The 25387-nt window shown below is 39.0% G+C and overlaps 1 protein-coding gene across 1 annotated transcript; it reads left to right on the top strand.

Moving 5' to 3' along the window:
* Positions 1–735: 735 nt before the first annotated feature.
* Positions 736–25150, top strand: LOC114148571 (vang-like protein 1). The gene is made up of 9 exons (XM_028023941.1): positions 736–898; positions 6546–6786; positions 7729–7900; positions 15151–15579; positions 17432–17607; positions 18782–18915; positions 20644–20794; positions 21414–21648; positions 21822–25150. The coding sequence occupies exons 2-9, from the start codon at positions 6725–6727 to the stop codon at positions 22080–22082; spliced, it is 1620 nt and encodes a 539-aa protein (XP_027879742.1). The 5' UTR covers positions 736–898; positions 6546–6724; the 3' UTR covers positions 22083–25150.
* Positions 25151–25387: the final 237 nt, after the last annotated feature.

Below are 25387 nucleotides of genomic sequence, written 5' to 3'. Positions count from 1 at the left end.
GTCATGCATGCAGGTGTCTACCAGGGCATTATGCAGCACTTTATTCTTAAGATGACAGACACCAGACCTAAGAACGCAGAGGAATTGCAAGCCACTAATAAAGGATTTTGGCTTCAATAAGTACATGCCACTCTGTAAAAATGCAGTAATTTATGCAAAAAGGAGACCCAACACGGTGCTGAGAGCACACACTCTGCAGCACATTGACATGTAGGATGACATTCCTGTCTCAAAAATATATTTTTTAAATCAGTCTTATGGAGCATTACACATTTTTTAAAAAACAAATTTTGTTTTTCATAGTTGTGAAGCCATAATGAAAAATAACAGAATTAAAATTTGAAATTCACCTGTATTATCTATATAATATGTATCTTGACTTTTGAAACGAATACATTTTATAAATTAACTTTTAGACAATATTTTAATTTGGGGACATCTACAATTTTTTAATTCTATAAAAGTAGAAATCTGATCCATTTAATTATGAATTTGGGTTTTTATTTATATGTATTTTCAGATTTTTGATGCCGCAAAATGTCTTTAAGTCGAGCAAACAGAATTTCTCCATTGACCGTTAATGTGAAATAACGTGGAAAAAAATAATTAATAAATAGTAATATATTTGTGTTGTAAGTTTTCTTGTTTCGTGGAGGGTCGTCAAGTCACACAAAGGACGACCCCTTGTGGTCTGGAGTGAAATCTCGTTGTGGCTCTTTTGAGAGCATTGCACATCCACTCCGCCTGCCTCTCTGGTCCTGCTCACTACAATAGCCAGGCTCTTGTGAAGGAGCTGCCTCTCTCGGCTCAGACAGACGCGCCTCAGAGCAGCAGCCGCACATCCACTGACTGGCATCCAGACGCGCATTCCGGAATACGAGGCCATTCTGAGTCGAAGGTAGGTAAATTAAGCTTTATCGAAGTGCTGTGTTTATGGCACTGGGACGGGGTGGAGGCTGTCTTTGCTCAAAAAAAAAAAAAAAAAGCCGAAGACACACGACCTCATAGGAATTAAGTTCACTGCTGTGGTAGCGGCGAGGATGATTATTTAAAAATAAAGCTTTTCTTCTTAGCAAACAGATGCTGCGTCCTAATCTGTTTTCTGTTTTTAATTTTTTCACTTTACGCGTGCCCTGTTTTGTATTTTATTAAAACACGGCTCTCATAAAACGCATAAAAACCGAGTGGCTAATCTGAGGTGATTGCACATCACACAGGCCACTGAATGGGGGTGAATGGGGGTTCAGGTGGGGACTGATGCTGCAGCTGTGAAGCAGATCAGTAACACCCTTCTCTCTGCCAGCCCCTGTGAAACACAGGCTGTTCGGAGACGAGGCAGCCTCCGCAGGGCATCGCCATCCTCAGCAGCTGTCTGCGGGGCTGCACAGCTGGATGAAGTGCTACTGGATCTGAAACAGCTTCTCTGGCGCTGTCTTGATGCTGTGCAAAGAGAGCTACAGTTATTTATTATTGAGCAGTGCTGTTAGGAGAGGCTGGGGAACTCCTGATCAGATGAGTCATATCAGCTCCTGCAAGGAGAGATCAAAAGAAAAGGGGTTGCTTTGCCTTTTGTTCTCTTTAAAGCCATGGTTTCTGACTGGCTGGACAGGATGTAAGAGGAAACAGCACTACCTTTAGGCTAAAGTTTGGATGGCGTGCTGCAAGATTCTTTACACCAGGCCTATAGAAAGATGTAAAAGCACTTACAGCAGAGCTGGCTGGACGGAGGGGCATCTCTTCCTCAGCAATGGCTCCTTCCTCCTACTGTACTTTTACTTAGTTCCACTTGAACGCATCAGAAGGGCCTGAAGTTTGCATTCCTGAGAAATGTGTCAGATCTTAACTTTCTCCTTTTACTCTGTGGGCGTGTTTGTGAAGGTGGGGGGTGAGAGAACAAAGTGAGGTAAGCCAGGAGTCAATCGCAGGTCAAGGACTTGCTTTTTTTTTTGCACATATCCAAGAAATATTTCTGGAGCATGCCAGAGTTAAAATGTGCAGCACTATAGCATACGACTCAAAGTTAGGCCTACGGAAGAAAAAAAAAGGGTTGTTTGTTTATGACTTTTGCCATTTTTAGTGCCTTAAAATTCATAGTGGGAATGTTGTCACATTAAAACCACCAATTTTTGTGTATTTTTTGAGGGGGCTGGAGGTATTTTATGACAGACCAACACACAGTGTTGCATAGATGTGGAAGCGAAATTATATAAATGCATTTGTGTTTAGCATCCTTTTCTCTAAAACTCTCAAACACAATACTCTGGGACTAATTACCTTCAGAAGTTGCCTAATTGGTAAATTAAGTCCACCTGTGAACAATTTTCTCTCAGTTAAAATCCAACTGTTCTATGAAGGCAACAAAGGTTTATTATAGAACATTGGAGGTTAAAGACAAACAGTTAAAGACTTATTTCTAGTTGAGATACAATATATCATTAATACTTTCCATTTAATCTGTTTGTGCTCAAGCTAGTTTAAAAACAATAGTCAAACATATCGTTTTCTATCTATACAAGGCTCATAGGGCTCAATAAAAAAACATGCCACATTTAGATTTTTATTTATGAAAGAAATTTAAAAACCGTCTATCGTTTTCCTTTGCCTTTAAAATGATCATCTGCTTTATGTCTGTCAATAACATAAAATAACAATGAAAAACGCAGAGGTTTGTGGCTGTAAAGTCACAAAATGTGAAAATGTATGTGTTTGAATTCCAGTGGGACTAAAATCTGTTAACGAACAGGTGTTTCTCTGGGTTAGCTGAAGTCCACAGAGGGATTGGAGACTGTATTCACAATAAATACCACTGGCACACCCCAGCACGTACACACACAGAGAGTGTGTCAGCCTGCATCTGATTTATTTGATTTAACAAGCTCAGCGGAATGTCTTTCTTCTGTGTTTTTGCTGCAATTTTTTGTTCTCTTCAAAACAACATTAAAACGGTAACAAAAATCCAACAGACTCGGCAGAGGTTGTAGTGCACTACAGTAGGAATTGTGCCGTTTGTAGATTGGGGGTTTTGTAATTTGTTGACTGCTTTGGATTTGTGAAACAGTCAGCTGCTGCATCAGGCAGATTATGGCATAGTAATACCACCAGAGCATGGTGTGCATGGAGGAAGGAAGGGAGGCACAATGGCTAATGGGTGTGAGAGGGAGGGCACAGATGCTATGGTAACCAGGCTTCGGCATGAGCTCTGCAGAAGCTCCGAGGCAGATTTGAGCCATTTAGGGTGCCAGGACCGCACTGGATACTTTGATGAAATCATTTTCTCTTTCACAGATCATCGTTGCAAGATGCAGTCTTACATTTGGAGGCTTAAAACCAATTCTAATGATGCAGCTCTCCTTTTGAAAGGACATTGACGCATGACGAGCAAAGTGTGTTTTTGATGTCCCTAGGATAAAAGGCGAAACAATGCCGGTAGCGTCCAATCTGCCTGCACGTGTTATTATATTAGCTCCTACTGTGCAGCAGGCTCCTTCCATTAAACAAACACATTAATGAATGTTTGTTTTACATTAGTGTCAGTTTCTGCCCTTGTGACTCCCTCAGTGCAGCCAAGCAGAACGATGTGCGTTGATGCAGCTACATTTAACTGCAGAATATATTTTCTCAACAGGATGTCATCAGGATGTTTAAATATTTATTGCATTTAATAGGGTCAGTTAGAAAAAATATGCTTATAGGCAAGTTTCTCTCTCTCTCTCTTACATGTTTCATAGTTATTCTTGTTTGGTAATTGATAGTTTTTCTTAGCCTGTGGCTTCGATTCTTCCACATGGCCTGGTTCACATGCCTCCTCATGATCGTGTCGTGCATCAGTGGGCTTTGCACCGGTATTCTCCTGGCCCACATACGACAGCCACGCGCTCCGACTTCAGCACTCAGGGGGTTAACAGCTTTGATTCAGGCTTATTCATTTAACCATATGGGTTCTAGATGGGTTGAAAGGCTATTGTTTGCTGTTTGGGTCCTATTCCTTTGCTCCCCCCACCCCCTTTAATGCACACCCCCACACACGCCCACCCCCACACACACACATAGATATCACATAAATTTCCTCTCGGCAGGGGAGATTGATTGTTGGCCTTAGATGCAGCCTTCAGACTTGTGCGTTGGCAAGGCAACAGTGGACGCCGCAGATGTCAGGAGGAAATTTGATTTGAGATTTTGTGTTAAAAAATTTGCAGCTGCTTCATAAGGTTTCGTCTTCATAATTGACATTTTAAAGCACATGACGCCCTCCCTGCTTTTAACTTCAACATTAACACAAAGGAAGATCTTCTGTACGGCGGCAGGATCGAAATGATTTGAAAAATTAGTAGTGTGAGATTATTTGGCCGGTATGAGAATCCTTAAATGCAAATTTTGACTAAACAGAGAGTTTAGTCCAAATTATATTTAACCGCAAAGCACACAGTGATCAGCAGTAACCGATTTCTCTTTGCCACAATGATCTCATCCTGTTGTGTTGCGTGTGCTAATTTAGATAAAGCATCCATCATTGACTCGAGAGACAACAAATTGCCTGTAAATGATGTGCAGAATAATTCCAGTTATTAGGAGGTGATACTGGGGATGGGTACTGGCGGCTGGTTGTCAGGACAACAGCTGAGAGACAGACAGGGCGTAGATTGCGGTCCAAATGAATGGTCATGCCTGGTGAGACAGTAAGGCAGCCTCCTGGATATATCACACTGCACCCATTAAGGGCACGGAGTGGGCCAGATGCAGTCCCAGTTTTTAAACAAATTTGTATGCATGTTGAGTAAAAAAAAAAAAGGCTTTAATATTTAATTTAGTACAGAATATTCTATAATTAATTTGGCTTGGGAGGTACAAGAGTATGTGCTTTCTTGTAAAAAAATGTTTTAACAACCAGAAGAGAATTTAATAATACATTTAGACAGGGCAGATATATTTGTGTTATTACTAGCCGTTTAAGTTTCAATGTTGTAAAAGCCTGCCTAATATTTCATAATGAACAGCTAAATGCACATCTGATAGTTTCCTAGATATCCAAAATCTAAAACCGTGGAAAAGACAATTGGATGATAAATGGAATGAATGAAAGATACTTTTATTTTAGTTTTAACTACGACTGTCTAAACAAAAGACATTGTTAATAATATGCAAAAGTTTATAACATTTCATAAGTTATTATGTTGATTAAATTAATTAGATTATTCAGACAAGTAACCAAGATGCCTTTGGTAACTGCGTAGAAGTTACAGAGATCTACATCTCAGAGGAAAGAATGTTAATAAGGCAACTATAAAAAATAGACTCTATAAATCTGGTCCAGATTAAGAAATGGTAACACGAACACATTTTTGGAAAGAAAGCAATAGAAGTCTTGATTATACAGTTCACCACAAGTAATGAAAGGGGAACATTTTATAGAGGAAATCTAACCAAACATATCTCTAAAATAAAACCTGGAAATGGCACCATTATGCCTGGAGGAAAACTTTTTAGAGGCTTCCAGCAGGACAACAAACCAAACCATACAGACAGCGCTGTTATAAAACGGTGTAGGCCAAAGAATTTTCACTCATTTGAATGAGCCGGTCAATATCCAACAAAGAATCTGTAGCAAGTGTTGAAAGTTGAGCAATTAATTATTTCTGTAGATGTGCAAAGCTGATGTAGACATACCCTGAAAGACTTTAAGCCGTAATCTATAAAACTGTGTATAAATTATGTTTCTCCCTCTACACCACAGGTCTCAAACTCCAGTCCTCAAGGGCCGCTGTCCTGCAGTTTTTAGATGTGCCACAGGTACAAAACACTGGAATGAAATGGCTTAATTACCTCCTCCTTGTGTAGATCAGTTCTCCAGAGTCTTAATGACCTAATTATTCTATTCAGGTGTGGTGCAGCAGAGGCACATCTAAAAGTTGCAGGACAGCGGCCCTTGAGGACTGGAGTTTGACACCCCTGCTCTACACAAACATGCACAACTTGGTGTTGATCGATCTAATAAAATCCTAATAAAATACATTTAAATGTAGAGTTGTAACATGACAGCAAACCGAAAAACCTGAAGGGATGTAAATACTTTTGCAAGGCATTTGTTTAAGAAGATTTCAGAGGTGCTTTTCTTGTTTGTCATTTTCAGAAAAACTCTTTGCCAAGAAGAACATATGTACTTTTTTTTTTTTTAAAGAAATGAGCCTCAAAAAGACATCTTGCCGGCTTACAACTATGACTGCTGTGGAGTGTGTGTTTTTGGATCTGCCTCTTAATAAGTCTTTCCACATAAAGTTGGTCTCGTAAATTATTCTGAGCTGAGCGTGCAAAGTGAAAGGAACAAAGTCCCACCATTTTGTCTACAATATACACATAACATATCAAAAAAGCAATAAGGTTTTGCAGGAGTAAAGAGATGTCTTCATAAACTGTTTTATGGCAAAGTGTTGCACAGTTACTAATAATTTACCTTAAAATAAAATTGTATGGCAATCGTTACTGTATTTGTTGAATGCTGAAGGGAGGTTTTGATGCCTCCCCCTGATTTCTCTCTGTTTGTCTCTCAGGTTCATGTGGCGTTTGAAGCAGCTCTCTGGGGTCGCTGTCAGTCACTGTGGATTCCTGTCTCTAGAAGAGCCCATACCCCCATCTTCCTCCTCGGCCCTCCTTCCAGCTCACGATCTCTGTCACACGACAAGTCACTCCTCGTCCTCCTGCCCAATTTCCAGCTGCGAACTCTGCTGAGATGGACACCGAGTCGACCCACTCCGGCTACTCCAGTCGCTCGGGGAGATCAAACCGCCACGGGTACGCTTCCCGTCTGTAGGCCTCATCATCTGCCCATCAGCTTCTCTGCTGGAACTCTTTCAGCCATCTAGCATGAGTTTGCTTTGCGTGTTCACACACCAGCCTGAGCTGCTGCATTTTTGCTAGTTTTTTTTTTGTTTTTTGTTTTTGTTTCACTCATCACCCGGTAAATGAGGTGAGAGACAAAGATAGCAGGGGATTGATATGGAGGATTAGGGTCACATTTATCATGGGCATAGCAATCAGTGTTTTGTGGCTCATGATGTTCTCGTATCTATTTTAGCTTTGTCAATTTTATCCAGAGTAACTGGAATCAACAAGAAAGTATTGCATCCAAACCTTCCTGTCTAAACTTATTTTTTATAGTAGAAATGGGAAATGAACTGTTGGTATAAATGTCAAGTTTTTTTGTCTAAAGCAGAAAAAGTTACATAGATTATCAGTAAAATACAAATTATTACACTTTTATTAATGGCATATATAACATGTATTTGTTATTTTTTATTTTAACAGACTGATTCAGTACCTCTGAATGATTATCTTCTAAATTTAGTTTAGTTTTTAACTTCCTCTCTGCGCCAATGTCTCTTTTTCCATTCTGCTGTGTAATGCAAGTATTTAAATATTTGCTTTATTTGCTTCAGTCGCCTGCCTGATTTCAGCCTTACCGGCAAGGTGCTTCTAGCTTAATGACAGAATTGCATTAACTAGAGTGACGGGTGGCACTCTGTTAGTTTCTACATCATGACTTTTTTGCAGTTTTCTTGAACAGAAATATTTCAAAATAACCAAATTTAAAATTGAACACAAGGTATTAAACCATGAAAATAATGTCCACGCAATTCCTTAACCCTTACATTGTTATTCTAGTGGCTCTCTTTGTGATTATTACATAGAATTAGTCATTGTGTCTGTTATTTTTGTTAATTTCCCTGTTTTTAGGGAACGTAGCCGCGACAGACACAAAGGCGGCAGCAGCAAAGACAGCAGTCGCTCCGAGAGATCTGTTGTGATCAACCCACCCGACACGCCGTCCCAGGACTCCCCCGTTCACAACGAAGAGCCGCTTCCCGGAGAGCCGTCAGCAGCAGCGGATCCTGGAGATGAAACCCAGGTAGTTGTTCATGTTCCGCTTCCTTCAGTGCGTACCCTGCAGTAAACTGAAACTAAAGACAAATACCCGAAAATCGAGAATAGCAAATGAGTGGCAGTTAGATCAGTGTTTTCCAGACGTTCACTCTGAAATTGTCTCTGTGGCAATCACATTATTTTTAGAACAAATCCGGTAATCCTCGTATGAACTTTGTATGCTGACCTTATAAACTCATGCTCCCAACACAGCTGGCTTTCCACCGCCTTATATAAAGTAACAATGGTCACTCAAGATCAAATAGGTCAGCGGATTAGCATCGCTCTTTGAGGCGTGGATGGATTCAGTGCCGAGTTACACTGCACATGCTGGTCATGCTGTGTGGGATCGTTATGAACAGGAAATAATAAAAAACACTAGAAGTAATTCAGTGAGGCTAGAACAGTTTAAGGAAATTAGCTTTTACTTTTAAATACATAAAGCAATCCCCTAAACAGCCTCTTGGAAGAAAAGCTTGCAGATGCTTTAAATATGAAGGTCGTGGTGCGAAGAAACTGTTCAATATTTTTTGGCTGAGCTTTAGATAAGAGGATTAATGTGGCTTCTTTGTAGCATGCAGTGAGAACAAAAACTGGAAACAGCCTATCTCTGTTTGTACATAATGACTTCCTTTGGCTTTATTGTCACTGTGACGCCCCCCGCTGTAAGATTGTGGTTTGCTGTTTTTAAATTTTAAGCTACAAGTGTTTCCCAAAATGCCTGACTTTTGTGCACCAAAGCTAAAGACGGTGCAGAAAGAGGAAAAATACGTGGGAAAAGAGAAGCAGAGTCTCTTCTTGTAAAGGACTTTGCCTGGGGTGGCCTACACCGTGTCTCTGATCTAGTTGGAATGAGTTTAAATCAGAAAAGCGTCTTCTTATTTTTTACTCCTCTGTATATCAGGGAGCTGCTTAATTCACACGCAAGCAACTGCACTTTCTCAAAGTTTCTCTTCAGTCATATATTTCGATGTTTCTTTAGACCTATTCCACCGTCTCTCTGCTCTGTGTGCCCTTCTGGCGGCAAAGTGACATTCCACACATTCCCCATTGGCATGTGATTGTCCGCTTGCGGCTCATATGCTTTGTCGGTGGTGTAAGGTGATCCGCTATTGTGCTGCGTCTTGCCCACCAAAAAAATGTGTCCAGCAGCAACAGCAGCACTTTCGTTACTATCTCCACCCCCCCATCACAATCACCCACGTTCGCTCTGTTCTGGGCTTTCTGGAGCGGCAAACATCGACTGGCGGAGCTGATGGAATATGAACTGGTCTCCAGTGGAGAGAGAGAGCGTGATTAGCCTGAGTTTCCTGCCAAACGCCACTTTGGGGAAAACTGATATGAATAATCCTCCGTGTTTATTACATGCACAACATAGCAATATACTCTTAGAGTGGAGTGTGTGTGCATCTGTGTGTGTGCGGGTGTGTGTGTGTGTGTGTGTGTGTGTGTGTGTGTGTGCGTGTGTGAGTCACAGAGAGTCTGCTGCTGAGCCTGTCCATGCTGCTTTGTGAGAGACATTGTGCCAGGAGGAAGCAGCTTCAGTTTCCTCGCACTGTTAACTCAAGCAACACCAAAGCATATGTTAGTCTTGTAGTGTGTGACTACTTGTCTCTTTAGCTTTTTGCCTGAGCGGATGTCCAGATAACTACTCACGGCCTCGAGACATGAACAGCTTGCAATTTGATGTAAAAAAAAGAACAAAAAAAAACACACCCACACAATAAAAGGAAAGCAGTAATTTAAAGAAAAACAGTTAGACTATGTGGCATTGAACCATATCCAACATAAACAACCAACATGTAGCGCGTCATCCGGAGTAGCGCAGGTCTGGGCCATTGTGCTTTGCAGCTGGCAGAGTATTTGTCCTCTGTCGTTGTGATTTGTTAGTGGTGGATGTGGGCTGATCATCCATACTTACCCTCTGCCAGATCGCAGAACCTTGCCAAGAAGCAACTTGTAGATGTTGTATTCTCTCACCGCTTACTTTGTTTTCTACACTTTGCCTGGTGAATCAACTTTTTTCTCTTTGTTTTGTACCAGAGACATCAAAACTCTGTTTTATATGCTGGCCCAGCACAGAGTTGTGCATAATTGCTAAGTAGAAGAAAACGTATGCATGTTTTTCCACATTTTGGGAGTATGGTCTGCTCCAAATGAGTCATTTTGTAGAGCTATCTTTGCTGTAATTACAGCTGCAAGTCTAAATAGGAATGTTTCCGTCAGCTTTCCATCTCTAGAGATTTAAATGATTATGCATTCTTGTTTGCAAAATGCCTCAAGCTCATTCAGATTGGATGCAGAATGCCCTGCCAAGGATTGTTATTTTAATTCTTATTTAGGTTTGAAATTTGGCTGAGCCATTCTAACACCTGAACAGGGCGCTTTGACCTAAACCATTCAGTAACTCTAGCTGTGGGTGTTGGCTCATCTTCCTGTTGAACGGTGAACATCCATGCCAACTGATGTTTACTTTCCATTGGTCTTTTGTAGCCTCTAACAGGATTTTTTTTCCGGACTACCCTATACCTAATTTCATCCCTCTTCCCATCAGCTCACATCACTTTGTCTGTCACTACTAAAGAAAACATACCCACAATACTGCCATCACTATGTTTCACTGTAGGGATTGGTTCTTAGCAGGAAGATCAACAATTTCTAAATGCTTGAATGACTTATGGTAAACTTTAAATGGGACTTTGTTTGGCTATTTTCAACGACTGTTGAATTCTTGCCCTTCTTCCATAAAGACCAAAGCGGTGAAGTTCACAGCAGATTCTCCCACTTAAGCTGCGGATCTCTACAAATCAATCAATCATTCAATCAAATTCTTGGTTGCTTGTTTGATTCTTGCCTTCCGTGCTAGTTTTATTGGATAACCATGTCTTGGATTAAACAGTCCTCATTGAGTCATTCCAAGCTTGACTTACAGATTTGTAACCTTACTCTGCTTTGAACTTCTCCACAACTTAATCTCTGACTTCCCTGTTGTTGTCCTTCATCTTCATTCTGCTGTGTGTTCACTGATGTTCTTAAATAGAGTCCTTCACAGAACAGCTGTAATTAGTCTGGGGTGAAAATGTGAAATAGCTCAAGGGATATCAATACTTTTGCAATTCCCAATAAGGATCAGATTTTAATAAGATCAGGCTCTTACACATAGTTAACTGGTGCATTTATTTTACCAGCTAAATGAGGTAAAAACTATATTTCAAGACTTAACACTGCAGTCAGTTTGCTGAATTGTTGCTGATTGTTTTGCTCAATGATCCAAAGTTTGAGTTTGCATAAAAAACAACGGCTTCTAGTTCACTGAAAGGTTCATTTGTTGTACAATTTATTTTAAAGAATATTGTACATTTTGGGGGAAAAACATTGATGTTTTCAGATTTATTGAAATAGAATGACTACTCTATATCAATTTATCCAGCTTACATCCTTTTATTTTGGCTTCCTCATACAGAATAATTTCACTCACTTATGACCATTTATGCTAATATGAAAGTAGGGTCCCACCAAAAAAAGGGGTTGATTTGAGAAAAACTGAAGAAATAAATCGCTTGACAGAAACTAAAGTGAACCTTAATGGAACCAGGAGTGTTTGGCTGGAAGCTTTTTTCATTCATTAGCCTTGCAGACACATACAGGATTAACTACATCTGCACCACACTCCGCTCCAACCTTCCCTTTTCTCTGCTTCTCTGCTCTTGAATTGCACCTTACCCACTTCCATCCCCCTATCCAACTTCCCTTTCCTCTGCTTCTTCTTTTTTCTCATGCTCATTTATCATGTGGCTCCCGTTGGCATCCCCTCCTCCAACGAGGCTGAGTTAATTGGCTGTTAACTGCAGCGAAGTACTGAGTCCTTGCTCATTTGGTGTCTTTTTTGCAACTGTAATTTGAAACCTTGGTTTATGAAACAAAAACAATAACAATGCTTTCATAATCTGTAACTGTTCATTTAAACCACCCAATGGACTGAAATGACCCAGTATGCAGTGAGATAAATACTCTCCAGACAGATGAGCGTTACTGTGACCGTCTGTTGTCTGGTTTTCCAGCATTTCCGCTGCATTCTCTGGCTCTGTGTGCTGCTTGATGTGCTTCGGTGTATGTCTGAATGCACACGTGTGTGATGATATGAAGGCTCTTCTGCTCAGCTTGTCATTTTCCCCAGCTCTCATCCATCCGTGTCTCTGCAGCTGCTGCTCTTGTGAACGGTTGTAGCTGGCACAACACAGCAGCACTCTTGGGGACAATAATTAGGTGCCAGATTTAATGACACGCAAACAAAAAAACTCCACTTCCTACACATTCATTATGCCTGTCTGCGTGCTTTTGTCGGAAATGTTTATGTTTAAAAGAGCCACAACGGTTCAGATACGAAAAAGACACTGCCCTGTAATGAGTTACAACTGAAGCTGCAGTGGTTGTTGTTGCGATTCTCAGTCTGTGTTTGTGTATGTAGGCGTGTAGGTGTGTGTGTGTGTGTGTGTGGACGGGCTTTCTGAGTTATGCTGCTGTGCGAATCTTCCTTCACATCCCATTCTGTCACATTGAATTACTACAACTAGATTTCTAAAGCCTAAAAATGATGAGCTAAAGCAAAAAAAAAAAAAACTTCTCATAGCACAGAGCATGTGCTATTTAAATAAATATGAAAAGGTCCCATGTTATGAGCTATTTGCATAATGCATAAAATCTATTGTGTAAGCCTGTAAGTAAATTTTTTATGTTTGTTTCTCATAGATTATTCTGAGGAATGTTCTAAATCTTTCTAAAACTATCTGAAACATAGCTGGTGCTCTGTTGTCAGCCCAGTACTAATTAATGTTTTAAGGTTGCATAAAGCACAATGAAAACTCCTGTGTGAATTACAAGAGGGATCATACCACTGAACAAAAAGGAAAAAATCTAAGTTGTTTGTAATGAGAGTTTTTCTACAATAACCTTCACTTTATATTTCTTTCAGTTCCAGTTGTAAGTGGGATTAGTTGATTGTTGTGCTCAGTGACCAGGGTAACAAATGTCATTTTGCTTTCTTATCTATCTATTGTTTCCATCATTTTATACATACACATTGCTATTTTGTCCCTTCTTACCTCTGTTTTGTAGTCCCTCACGGGATTGAGCTGCACTTTTTGAAATATGTATTGTGAGGGGGCACACAACAGCATGAGTCGTATTACTACTACTACGCTACTCTTGAGTTTTAGTCATTTTTTGCTGATTTTATGAATCTGTTTCTCACAATCGGATGTGTGAGAAACAAATCTGATTGTATTTAAAAGTTAAATTGAATGAAATCATTGTTGTGCTGTTTCAAAGTTTAATTACAACTGATACGAGTATAAAATATTTTTATTAGAATTTTTATCTGTAGCACAAAAATATGTACATATTTTAAAGCCACTAACACCCAGGCCTAAACTCAACAAACAGCAGGATTTGCAGATCTTTAGAGTCAGAAACCAGGCTTAAAGTAATTAGCAATACAAGCATACAACAACATTTTTCTCAGCATTTTGCTGTGAGAATCCATCGAGCAGGCTGAATATCTTATTTGCATGTAATATGTGTATTCATGATTTTTTGACTATATTGCATGCAAACAAGCTCTTGCGATTTTAATACAGAAGACATTAATAATGTGATGACAATATTTGCGATGAATTGTGCAGCCCTGCATGGCAGCTATGTTGATTTTGACTTAAACAACGATTCTCCATAATTTGCATGCGTAATTTGGACAATTTTGGAGTTCCAGTGGGGAGCAGTAGCATTTGTCTATAAGTGCACCAGACGCTTTTACTTCATTTTAATAATTACAAACTCAAAGTGTTGGGAGGGTTGTTATTTAAAACATTATAGAAGAGTCTGATCGCAGGTGTGCAAAGCTTTAGTCCTTAAATCTTGGCAGAGCGCTTAGGCACAGTGCTGGCTGGTGAAATGGTTGTGTCACATCACATATATTATTCTGTCATTCCCACACGTATGTTCTCCTGTCAGAATGAATAACTCAATTTTATTCAGTTTGGCCCTATTTCAGAGCTGTCAGAAATTAGCATTTCATCAGTATTCCTCTATAGAAAGATTTGTCCATAAACTGAATATAATAATACCCATTTCCTCTGAACACAACAAGTATATGCTTAAGAGTAGGTTTTATATGCTGGAAAATAGAACATAATGACTGCAAATCACCTGCAAGAGGATATGTTTTAAACAGCAGTAGCCACCAAGAGAAGACATACTGTATGTCACCCATAATGTTGTGTGCATTGCAATATTTTGAGCAAAACTGGGCTCTTACCCTGCTAATTGGACCTTCACACTCTGCTCTTATTGGTTCAATGTGCAATTAATGAAGATTGGCCACCAGGCTGGTCCAATTTAGCCATGAAACCTCCCACACTAAAATGAGAGGTGTTTCAGTTTCATTGTCCAACCCCTGTACATATCATCTGAAAGAATAAATAAAGGCTGCACTTTTATCATATACATATATATGTAAAATAGTGTTTCCTAGTTGCATTGTAAAGGAGGCTGTCAGCAATTTAGAGATTGAATGCAAATCTAAAGTGTTACTGTTATCTGGTTCAGAGATCAGAGCATTTCCAATCTGGAACCAGGTCTAGCAGAAAGAGTCTTCCTTTGAAAATGTCTCATGGAAATGTCCACTCAGCTGGATTTGCAGCTAAAGATAATACGGCAGCACGGCAAAAGTGTTTGACTTCTGACAATTTTTTTATGGCTTTGCTTTTTTTTCCAAGCTGAAGTGTTTCAGACTATCAACCAAATTTAAAATGAGGAAATATCTGACCACAGTAAATATGAAAAGCTGTTTTCAAATGAGCAATACTAACCAATGCAATGTAGCACAATCTTAACATTTGGTTAAACTACTGTGGCAAAAGTATGCTACATGCAAACAGGAATGTGATGTAATTCCTATGTAAAACTCTCACTGCCATGCAAGGTTGGCAAAAAGTTATCAGATTTATTAATGTTCAGCTGAATTTGAGGAGCTGAAAAAATTAAGTGTAATGAAAAGCAAAAACAGCTAAAATCTGTAAGGGATGTAATACTTTTCATGTTCATGTAACTTTAAAATTCAACATATCAAAGGTTTCCAATGAGGGTAAACTCTCCCGCCATTGACAAAACTGGTACATCCAAACAGCAGGTGCCTTTAAAGATCGTTTCCTCTTTCTTTTGTCTCTACTTTTCTTTCAGGATGATAACTGGGGAGAGACCACAACAGCTGTTACAGGAACATCTGAGCTCAGCATCTCCCAAGAGGAAGTGGTTGGCCTTGGAAAAGAGATACAGGATCGAACACAGGGCTTCCGGCGATATCTCCCCCTGGCTGTGGGCTCCTGTGTGGGTCTGCTGGTGCTGGCCACACCCTTGGTCTTCCTGCTTCTCCCAGTCGTAGTGTGGCCAGACAGACTGCAGGCTTGCGGTGCAGCTTGCGAGGGCCTCTTCCTCTCTATCTCTTTCAAAATCCTCATCCTCCTGGTTGCTGTTTGGGCCTTGTTCCTGAGGCCGAGCCGGGCCTGCCTGCCCAGAGTGTGTGTGTATCGGGCATTTCTCACCACTCTCACTTTGCTGCTCACCATGTCCTACTGGCTTTTCTACGGGGTCCGGATCCTAGATGCACAGGTAGGCTTCACATAATGCCGTTATTGTGGTTAAATACCATGTTTTATGGCATTCACAGCCAACCAACTTATTTTTTCACCCTTCAAACAGCAAAGGAGTTTCAGTATATCAGTTATATTGAAGACCACTATTACTCTTGCATACATCTATCATACGGGAGTACAATGTATTCTGATCCTTATTGTTTTTATAATAGAGAACTGGCTGAGGATTTCAGATTTGAAATGGCAGATTACTCCCTGTAGCTTCAGAAATGGAAAGTTAAACAGGTTGGGTATTTGACGCAGAGAAAAAAATGTCTTCAATCCCCAGTGCTTTCTGGTTTGGGGTTTATAATTATACAGTACTCCTGCTGCCATGGTAGCCTGCCAGGACCTCCTGGGGAGCGAGGAGTGTAGTAGCTGAGTGTAGTAGAGACAGAGTAAACACGGATGGCGGTTGCCAGCTACTAGCAGGCAGAACTGTTGGCTCAGAAACATTAGCATATTCAAAGATAATATTTATTGTGTAAAGAAAAACAGAAGACACTATCTGCAACTTTGTAGGGATAAGAGAGTTCTCACTTTGAAAATTAAAATGACTAATTATAGTAATAGTGACTGTCACAGCTGGACTCGACCATGACTTATTGCAGATAGCGTCTTAATAAGCTCATATTGGTGTAACTCTCATTCGCAAAAATGTTTTACAATAAAACAGTGAACATTGCTCAACAATTGTTTTTCCTACTGATATTATTCCTCAATAAATACAGATTATTTTCTCTTGCTTCTTTCTGTCACAACTAAATATTTCAAGTCAACAAATAAATGTTAATATAAGACAATGATTATGGCAGATTTAGCCAACTCTGGAGAGGTTTGAGGGTGTTTAAGTTCATCGCACAGCATCACAATTTAATTTAAGCCGTGTTTTTTTTTCTCTCTCATCATTTAGAGGTCCACTTGTTTGTCAGGATTTATGTTATTGCTTAGCCCGTGTGTGCAGAAGCTTGAAGTTGGGAACTGATGTTGAATGTATTTCAATTCAGTTCGGTTTATTAATATAGCACAAATATACAACACATGTCATGTCAATGCACTTTATAATAACAGGAAATAAGAAAATTAATTAAATCATGCATACATTGTTGGGAACGTTTGTTGTTGAGTTGTTTTGGTTTGATTCTGGTTTCATTATCATTTTATTTTGGTTAGATCTTACTGTTTCTAGTTATGTTTATTTCTTGTATATAGTTAGTCTAGTTATTCTTTAGTGTTAGATTTATTTCATGTTTCTCTGGGTACTCTCCCTTAAAGAACTATAAAACCACAAATGGCTCAAGTTCACAGCATCATTATTCATATATTACTGACAAATAGTTGAAGCGCTCAATGTCAAAGCAATATTGTACCTCATACTGAATTCGGAATTACAATAATTCAGAGATGGCATATATCCCATACCTGTACACACTGGTATAGAATTTATGCATGTGAATATCTCAAGCTTCACTATGCAGACACTCTGTTTGCACTCATGAATATTCACTTACTTCGGCATGCTGAATGCATGAAGTGATTCCTATTGGCAGCAGTCTGACCTGCTTCCTGAAAGATGGATGTTTCACTTCCTGAGATGAGATGAGTTAAGAATCCTGAAGTAAATTATTCTGATGTCTTCAGCTACGTCATGCCTAAGCTCCATATTGTGTTTTCAGTTAATGAGCTTCAGATGCATACATTGCATACATGTATGCAATGTATGCATTCAAGTGTTTGATTTTTATTTTTACTTTTCCTTGCTTTATAATCTGTGCCCCAGAGAAAAATCTCCATTCAGTTTGTTGGAAATTCTTGTGTGATTTAATCAGGATGAAGATTACCATGGTATCGTCCAGTTTGCCGTGTCTCTGGTGGACTCCCAGCTGTTCGTCCACTACCTGGCAGTCGTACTGCTGGAGCTCCGTCACCTCCGACCCTGCTACAGCGTGTGCGTCATCCGTTCCACAGACGGAGAGACGCGCCACTACAACATTGGACAGCTGAGGTACACACACACACAAGGCCGTTGTTATAATCATAAAAATGACCTACAGTGACTCTGAAGACAAATTCTTTAGCCTGATTTCTTCTGTGAATACGGCCTCACTGCAGTCCACACTGAGACACATGCTGGCTAGTTGCTACACACTTCTTGCTGAAGTATGACTGTAATCGGAGGCTCGTGTCTGCAGGGAAGACTGGCATAGGCTGTAATCAAGTTACTCAAGAGTCTTGTTAGTGTGAGTCAAGGAGTTTGGGGGAAGAATAACAGCGGAGGACACGGTGCTCATAATGTCTTATTCTGGCGAGAAGAATTGTATTAATGCAAGGTTAACCATTTATAATAAGTCTAAGAGGCTCCAAATGGGATTTTCATGAATGCTATTGAGGGCCTGAGCAGCTTGGTATGCCCTCATGCCTTACTTTGTTAGAACTTGTGTTAACTGGCAGAAAAATGTGGCATTCACTGTACACACAAAGTTCACTGAGTAGTTTTAGGAAGTAAAACTGAAGTGAATTGAATTTGCAAGTTATATGTACAAGTCCTTCAGTTTGCATTTTGTCACAAGACTGTTCACGCTCCTTGAACTTTTCTTTATTTCGTCACGGTACAACCACAAACCCAAAGTTGCTCTGTAGGGATTTTAAATTATGAACCAACACCAAATAGTGTTGAATCATTATAATTCTGATTGCACTTTTAAAGTGAAATGAGAATGTTTAAAGATTTTCAAAATCTTTAATTGCTACAAAAAAATTGGAAAGTACTACATGTACCTTAGTAAATATTGACTATTTTTAAATAGTTTAAGTTAATTCAGACCCTAATCTCTAATTATTTTCTTGTTGAGAGTCTCCCTCACCTGAGCTGTGGATCTCGGCTGCTTCTCTGACCAGTGCTCACCTTACCTAACCTTTTACTTTTATCTACTTATCATTTTAAATTGTAGAACACAGAAAAAAATAATTTACATCAAGATGCTGTAAATATTTTGTTATACATTGTGATGGGTTATTTGTCAGATTCAGGTAAAAAAAATAAATCTTTAATTCATTTACTGTAACAATACAAAGCCACATTATAAACAAAGGTTATGTTACTGAATTTCAGGCCAAGATTAACAAATCAGATCAAATTCAAACTTGTGTTTATATTTCCTCATTCTTGTGTCACACAGCATTCAACGAGCTGCTTTGACCATCCTGGAATATTATTACAGAGACTTTCCATTGAACAATCCTGCCCTGCTCTCTGCCTCTAAACACAGAACTGCCAAACACCTAGCTGGGCTAAAGGTCTACAACTTGGATGGTAGGTCACCTCAAATGTGACAGAAACATTCCTGTCCAGTAATGGCAGTGAATTTTGTGTCACCCATTATCTCTTAATAGACCATTTGGAGGATTACATACACAGACTGTATTTGTGGGTCGAGATAATACTTACATGAAATACATTAAAAGTGAAATCTACAAATGGTGTTGCCCTGTGATTGACTGGTGACCATTCTATGGATGAATAAATGAATGCTTCACTGCAGCATTAAATTGTTTTCTTGGGACCAAATGTTAGTGAAAACATTGTAATATAAAAAACTAAGCTAATAGTCTTTATCCTTTAAATTTGGGAGCCATTTTAAACTTCAGTATTAGCTAGTTTTGTTGAAAAAATAAATTATCAGTTGCAACAGTAAAATGAGAGAAAAGTTGCTAAAGTTTAAAGATAAAGAAGACCAGTTCCAACAAGTTCAACAAAGAGTAAAAGATGATTTAAGACTTTTACATCACATTTTATTTCATAGTTTAGCTGCTTCATCTTTGCCACCTCAGTATAACGATCATAGTGCATTGCCTACTCACTCACACTGCAGCACCTTGTTGCACTTTAACATATTGCTCCCCATAACTACGTGTGCCCGTTCTCTAGTGTCACATATTGTACTCTCTCCTGCATTTAAAAGGATCTTCCACTCACTGCCCATTAATCCTCAACCCACTGCAGCGCTCTGGATTTCTTGATCCTTGGCGGCGATATAGTGTGGAATACAGTGTCCTCGTAGTAATCTTCCCCCATCCCTATCGGAGCATAACGAAAAGCCCTCTAGGGGGCCATGGAGTTTCATGCCTTAAATAATTCATCAGAGAAATGCTCGTTTCTCACATTCTCCTACATCTCTCCTTCCTCCGCTCACCCTGTCTCCAGCTCTGCCTGTTCTGTCCCTTTTTTCCTTTCCTGTCAACCCCCACGCATGGCTTATTCTTCCATGCTCCATTCACTCACAGTCACTATTCTTATTTCAATACACATAAGTAGGCCAGGAGGTAAAGAGGGTGATGTTTTTTCTGTAGAAAATGCACAACAAATATGATGATTCACCTATTTAAAGATACATTTGGTATCTTTTTCTGAACCGCGGATGCGTCAACACTCACGAATGCAGATCAGATTATTAATGATTTATATCCTCACCTGACCTGTAGTATTAACTCCACCACCTCCCTCTAACTTTACTGATCCGCATGCTTGTAAAAACCAAATGCGCCCACATTAAAAGCTGATGAGCTTCAGTTCCACTACAAGTTTCATTACACAAACCATTAAATGCAGTAAATTCATCAGACATGGACATTAACCTTTGATTTTCACATTATGTCACAATTTACTTTAAGCCACGCCCAATGAGATGCTTTCTGTAACAACTTAAATGAAAGTTATTTTTATATTTTGCTATTAACACAACAATCTGCAAATTAAACTGGAAGGATGTCCCAAAGATTAACATACAGAGTCCTGAAACCCTGTTTTCAAAATAAAATTAGACTTAGATGGGCATAATCATGACCAGAAAAATTAATACTCATTCATTAGTTGTCCACCTTCTATGATTACATCTGATTTCTCTGTTGTTTTCTGAGTTGTTTTCTCGATGCCCATTCATCACTGGTGTGAGGTCCACCACCAGTGTTGACGGGTCAGGAAGCTGCTTCCCTTATGTCACACTGATATAATCAGTTTACCTCTGTTCTCTCCTGGCTTTAGCCCCAGGGAGTACGGCTGCAGCTCAGCCCAGCAATGGAAATCAGTCACGGCCCATGGTTACACCTACCACCAAACGCAAAGACAACGCTCACAGTGAGCTATACTATGAGGAGGCAGACTATGAGAGGAGAGTCCGCAAGCGAAGAGCCAGGTAAGTCACGACAACAAACCAACATAAGTTTATAATACATTTTCAGCAGACCAGGCCTTTGGAGCAAAACTCTGGTCAAAAATGTTCCTAGTTAGAGCCCTGGAAACCAAAACGCCTCATGACATTGTCCCAGTGGTGGCACAGATTCTCTAATAGCCGCTTCCAAATCCAGTGTTACAGATCCACTGAGACCGGGTTGCTCTTCCAGCCAAATGTAACAGGGTTTGTGTTTCGTGGGTTTGGGGAAAAGGGATAAGTCAGAATCCTTTTTCTAATGAGGTCACAGAATATAACACAGACAGAAATAGTGACAGAGTCTATTGTGGACAATGTTTGTGGAGAACCTTAAGTTAAGTTAGAACAATCAAAGCTACAGTTTCTTAAAAAAGATACTCACAGCTACTATTTATGCACATTATCATCAAAATGGAAAGTGGATAAATGAGCTGTATGATTAATGTTAACATTCTCATAATACACCAGAAGATAAATATTTGGTCTATCATACTTCTGTGTTACTCTCTACCATATCACAGGTGTCTCAGGTCAAGATCATTGTTTTAATAATTACACAAATGGTTGTATGTAAAAGTATTTCCTATATCTGTGGGTTTATCAGGCTGGTGGTTGCCGTTGAGGAGGCCTTCACACATGTTCGGCGCATGAAGAAAGAAGATGAGAACGCAGCACCGTCCGACATCATGGATGTTCGTGAAGCCGCTCTGGCCGTATTTCCCTCGATGGCTCGTTCCCTGCAGAAATACCTCCGCACCACCAGGAGGCAGCACTGCCACAGCATGGAGAGTATCCAGAAGCACCTGGCTTTTTGCCTAGTGAATAACATGAGTCCTAAGGTCAGTCTGGTTTATGTTTGTTTTCATGTTGGACAGGATTATTGAAACTTCGAATGAAACACAGCCTGTTTAACTAACACTTTCACTTTCTATCAAGCTGTTGATTTATATTACACTAAGTAATTTTATACCATATTGAGTATGGCTGTAACTTTTTTTCCCCTTGTGTCCAGGCCTTCCTTGAGGCATACCTCGCTCCCGGTCCGACCCTGCTGTACGGCCCTGAGCGCTGGATGGCCGATCAGTGGACTTTGATCAGCGAAGCTTCAGTCACCAGCGGCATTAAGGAGGGAACAGAGTTCCTGTTGAAGTGTCTTGATTTTAGTTTAGCAGTCACAGTCAAAGGCATCCCTTACATCCGTTTGACTGAAGAGTACATTGACCCCAAATCTCATAAGTTTATACTGCTGCTCCAATCAGAAACATCTGTTTAGTAGTGATGCATTGCAGCGGTGCTGCTGCTCTGTAAAATGCAGAACTTTTGCAGTTGTCCAGCTGGATTTTTCCGAGACAAACATTTTGTACCGTTTTTGTACTTATGCGTGTTGTTTTTCAAATTGATATGTTGTAGTCATCGTGACGGACTGGAATGAGGATGAAGCGTTGAAAAGCATTTCTTTCTGAAAACATTTGCAAGGCTCACTTTAGTTATACCTCCATGCACTACAGATGACATCTGCAGTGCCTCTGAAAAGCATTACTGTTGAACTTTTTAACATTTTGTAATATTTTAACCACAAATTCCAGTTTATTTCATAGGGATGTCATGCAGCAGGTAAAATATTGCACAATTATCATATGAAATGAAAAGAATACATGGCTTTCAATTTTAGCTAAATGCATTTGAAGTCATAACTGCTCAGTAAATAGGCTATTTTGTCCAACCATCTTCTGTTGAATATAAAAATACTAATATTTTGCAGTGTCTTCACAGCTCGGCACATTTGGGAAATTCTTACTTCTTCAAACTAGCACAAGTTCAGTCAGACTGGATGGAGAGCATCTGACAAAAGCAATTTTCATATCTTAACACAAACTTACATTTTAGATTTAAGTCTGGAATTTGACTGGGCTATTCAAAGCATACAGGAATATATTTCAGAACAACTAAATTCCAACAAAACATCTTACATTTTGTGGTAATACCATGATGAACTGTGAAAAAGTTCAAGGAATGAACATATTTTCATGCCTCTCTGTTTTCCCTTGGTTTGCATATGTCAGTGTGCACCGATGTGCTGTAGGAAAGTTTCAGAATTAGGACAAAAGAGGGATTACAGCATGTTCACAGCTTTTTCATAGAGGTTCACATTGGAGTCTGTCTTAAGCAATTCAATATAAAGTTAATTCTTTTTACCAGAACCTTATCACTGTCAAAAGATCTTAAGTCATCTCTCATTAGAAGCCGCACTACTTGTAATCTTTTAATGTGTTTGTGATAAATTCTTGCATAGGGTTTTGAAGGCTTTTCAATGTTCTAGCTGTTTTTCAAAGTCCAAAGGAAGGTTTTGAAGGAACATCTGAGAAGTATTTATCAAGGCAACCTTAAAAGATCACCCCATACTGAACAGGAAAATGTAAAAAAAAAAAAAAGTGTGGTTGTTTGATACTTTTGCACAGTGCTTTACTCCTTTTTAACAGTAGCAGTTATTATTTATAATCACCCTGTATTACAGATGTATGTACAGTATTTATATGTAAATATGCTTTATCCCATTTAACTTTTTATACAAAATTGTGCATTGATTGCTTGATAACTTTTTTATTTTGTGATTTTTTTTTTTACCAGTTTGTTTATGTATGCATTATTTGATGAGACACAAGGACCACAACTAATTAAAGACATGCAAGTATTAGATAAATGATAGGAGTCTAATGAACAGAAAGCAAAGCACAGTCCAGCTGAATACTAATGTTGTAGTCAGTAGATTATGGAAAGACACACTTGGCTACTCTGGTTGAGTGAATGGATTAAAAAGAGGACATCCACGATATTAGAAGACATATACAGCCTCAATGAAAGTTGGTAAACGTAAGATCTATTTAGCAGTTTGTTCAGTGAGGAAAAGGGAATCATGGGAGAAATAACTTGAAGTTCTGACCAGCATTATCATTCTGATGTCAGTACTGCCATTTCTCTCACTGTAGCTATGTCACACACATGCCCTACTTCATGTTCTCAAACTGTGCCATCATTTTGTAAACTAACAAATGGAAGCAGCTGAAAGTCATACCTTTCCATGCATTCTTAATTCATGTTTTACTCTGGGTGGTTTAGCTGCACTACAATAATCTAACTTTCAACCCCTTATTTCATAGAAACTGTAAGGACTTGAACTGTGTGGTTTGTAAAAGTGTGGATTGTTTTTTAAAATTTTTCCAAGTTTGGAAAAGCATGGCAAAATGAGAATTCAGATTACAGAAAGCTTACATTTCTAGACTTTTAATTATACAAATCTTAATATCTGTTAAATAAAGGGTCCTTTCAGTTTTGTCTGGCACATCTTAACTTGAGTTTTTGTCCAACTCATTGGTAATTTTGGTCATGGACCATAATGGTCTGGCTGCTAATTGTTAAAGAGCTAACTCTGTTAGCTTTATTATGAAGTGTATTTTGTTCTTGTCCTTTGACCTTCAGTTGCTAATTTTCTTGAAACTAAGATGTTTATTGTTTTGTTATTTTGGACAACAAGTTGTTTACAACAAAGACATTGTTTTGGGATGAGAACACTTACTCTTCTTCTGCATGGTTGAATTTTTGAAGAAAGTAAGAGTGCTCCCTCCATTATTTTCTGTAGCAAATAAGCAACCACAAAACTATTCAACATATCTATTCATGTTAAAATCATAATTTTTTTTGTCAAGACATTTTGTGTATGTTCTCTCTCTACAACACCAACCTGCCACAGAGGTTCCAGAGGACATGTCCATATATGGTAGTTAATTTCCTGTTTAACATTCAAAACATTCCTTAAAATATTTTTGAAATGGACCATTTGTATTCTTAAACTGCCAATTGTTAAAGCAATTATTGAAGATGAATATTTGAGTTTGAAATTGACTGAGCAATGTCAGAATTGCTTTTGTGGTTCATTTGATACATTACTGCCACCTATCTACCAAGATTGGAAGAGCATTCTGAGGATCTAACTTGACTTTTAACGTGTGAGGATAGTTGATCTGTTTTTTTTTTTTTTTTTGTTTTTTTTTATTTATGAGGTTGGTGATGTTGTAATATCTCGAAGTGTTGCTGTGTTCAGAGAAAGTGTAGAGTTGTTTAGGAGCGTTACACACGTGCCTCGGTTATATACTGCATTTTTAGAACCTGTGCGAGTGTGTGTTTATGTTAACTTGGACAAAACCTGAGTAAGGAGACTGATTTCCCATATTTATGCAACTACATGTCATGAGCTCCAGTTTCCCTGTCCTGTTTTATACAACAAACATGTAAAACACAGCCATTCTGGCAAAGTTTGTAAAATAAATAAATAAATAAAATAAATATTTGTACTGATCTCTTAACTTCTTTAATCCTCTTCCTATCTTGCGTAATTTTGTTTAATTTTTCCTTGACAAAAGGAAGCAGTGTGTTTGCGTTCTGGCTTACAATACACCTATCTGTATTATTCACAATTAGATCCCCATTAAAGACAGAGGTTGTGAATTTGGAGGCTTATAAAGTCATAATGTCATTTTGGCCTTTCCAAACCATCTATCATTTGAGAAAAACAAATCACGT

The sequence above is a fragment of the Xiphophorus couchianus genome, chromosome 7 (assembly GCF_001444195.1).
Source record: "Xiphophorus couchianus chromosome 7, X_couchianus-1.0, whole genome shotgun sequence".
NCBI lineage: Eukaryota > Metazoa > Chordata > Actinopteri > Cyprinodontiformes > Poeciliidae > Xiphophorus > Xiphophorus couchianus.
This window is presented reverse-complemented; position numbering and strand designations above follow the sequence as displayed.

Coding starts and splice junctions, on each gene's coding strand:
- LOC114148571 (XM_028023941.1), top strand. CDS start 6,725: ATGGACACCGAGTCGACCCACTCCGGCTACTCCAGTCGCTCGGGGAGA. Junction 18,916..20,643: donor AAAGGTCTACAACTTGGATG/GTAGGTCACCTC, acceptor TCCTGGCTTTAG/CCCCAGGGAGTACGGCTGCA. Junction 20,795..21,413: donor GTCCGCAAGCGAAGAGCCAG/GTAAGTCACGAC, acceptor TGGGTTTATCAG/GCTGGTGGTTGCCGTTGAGG.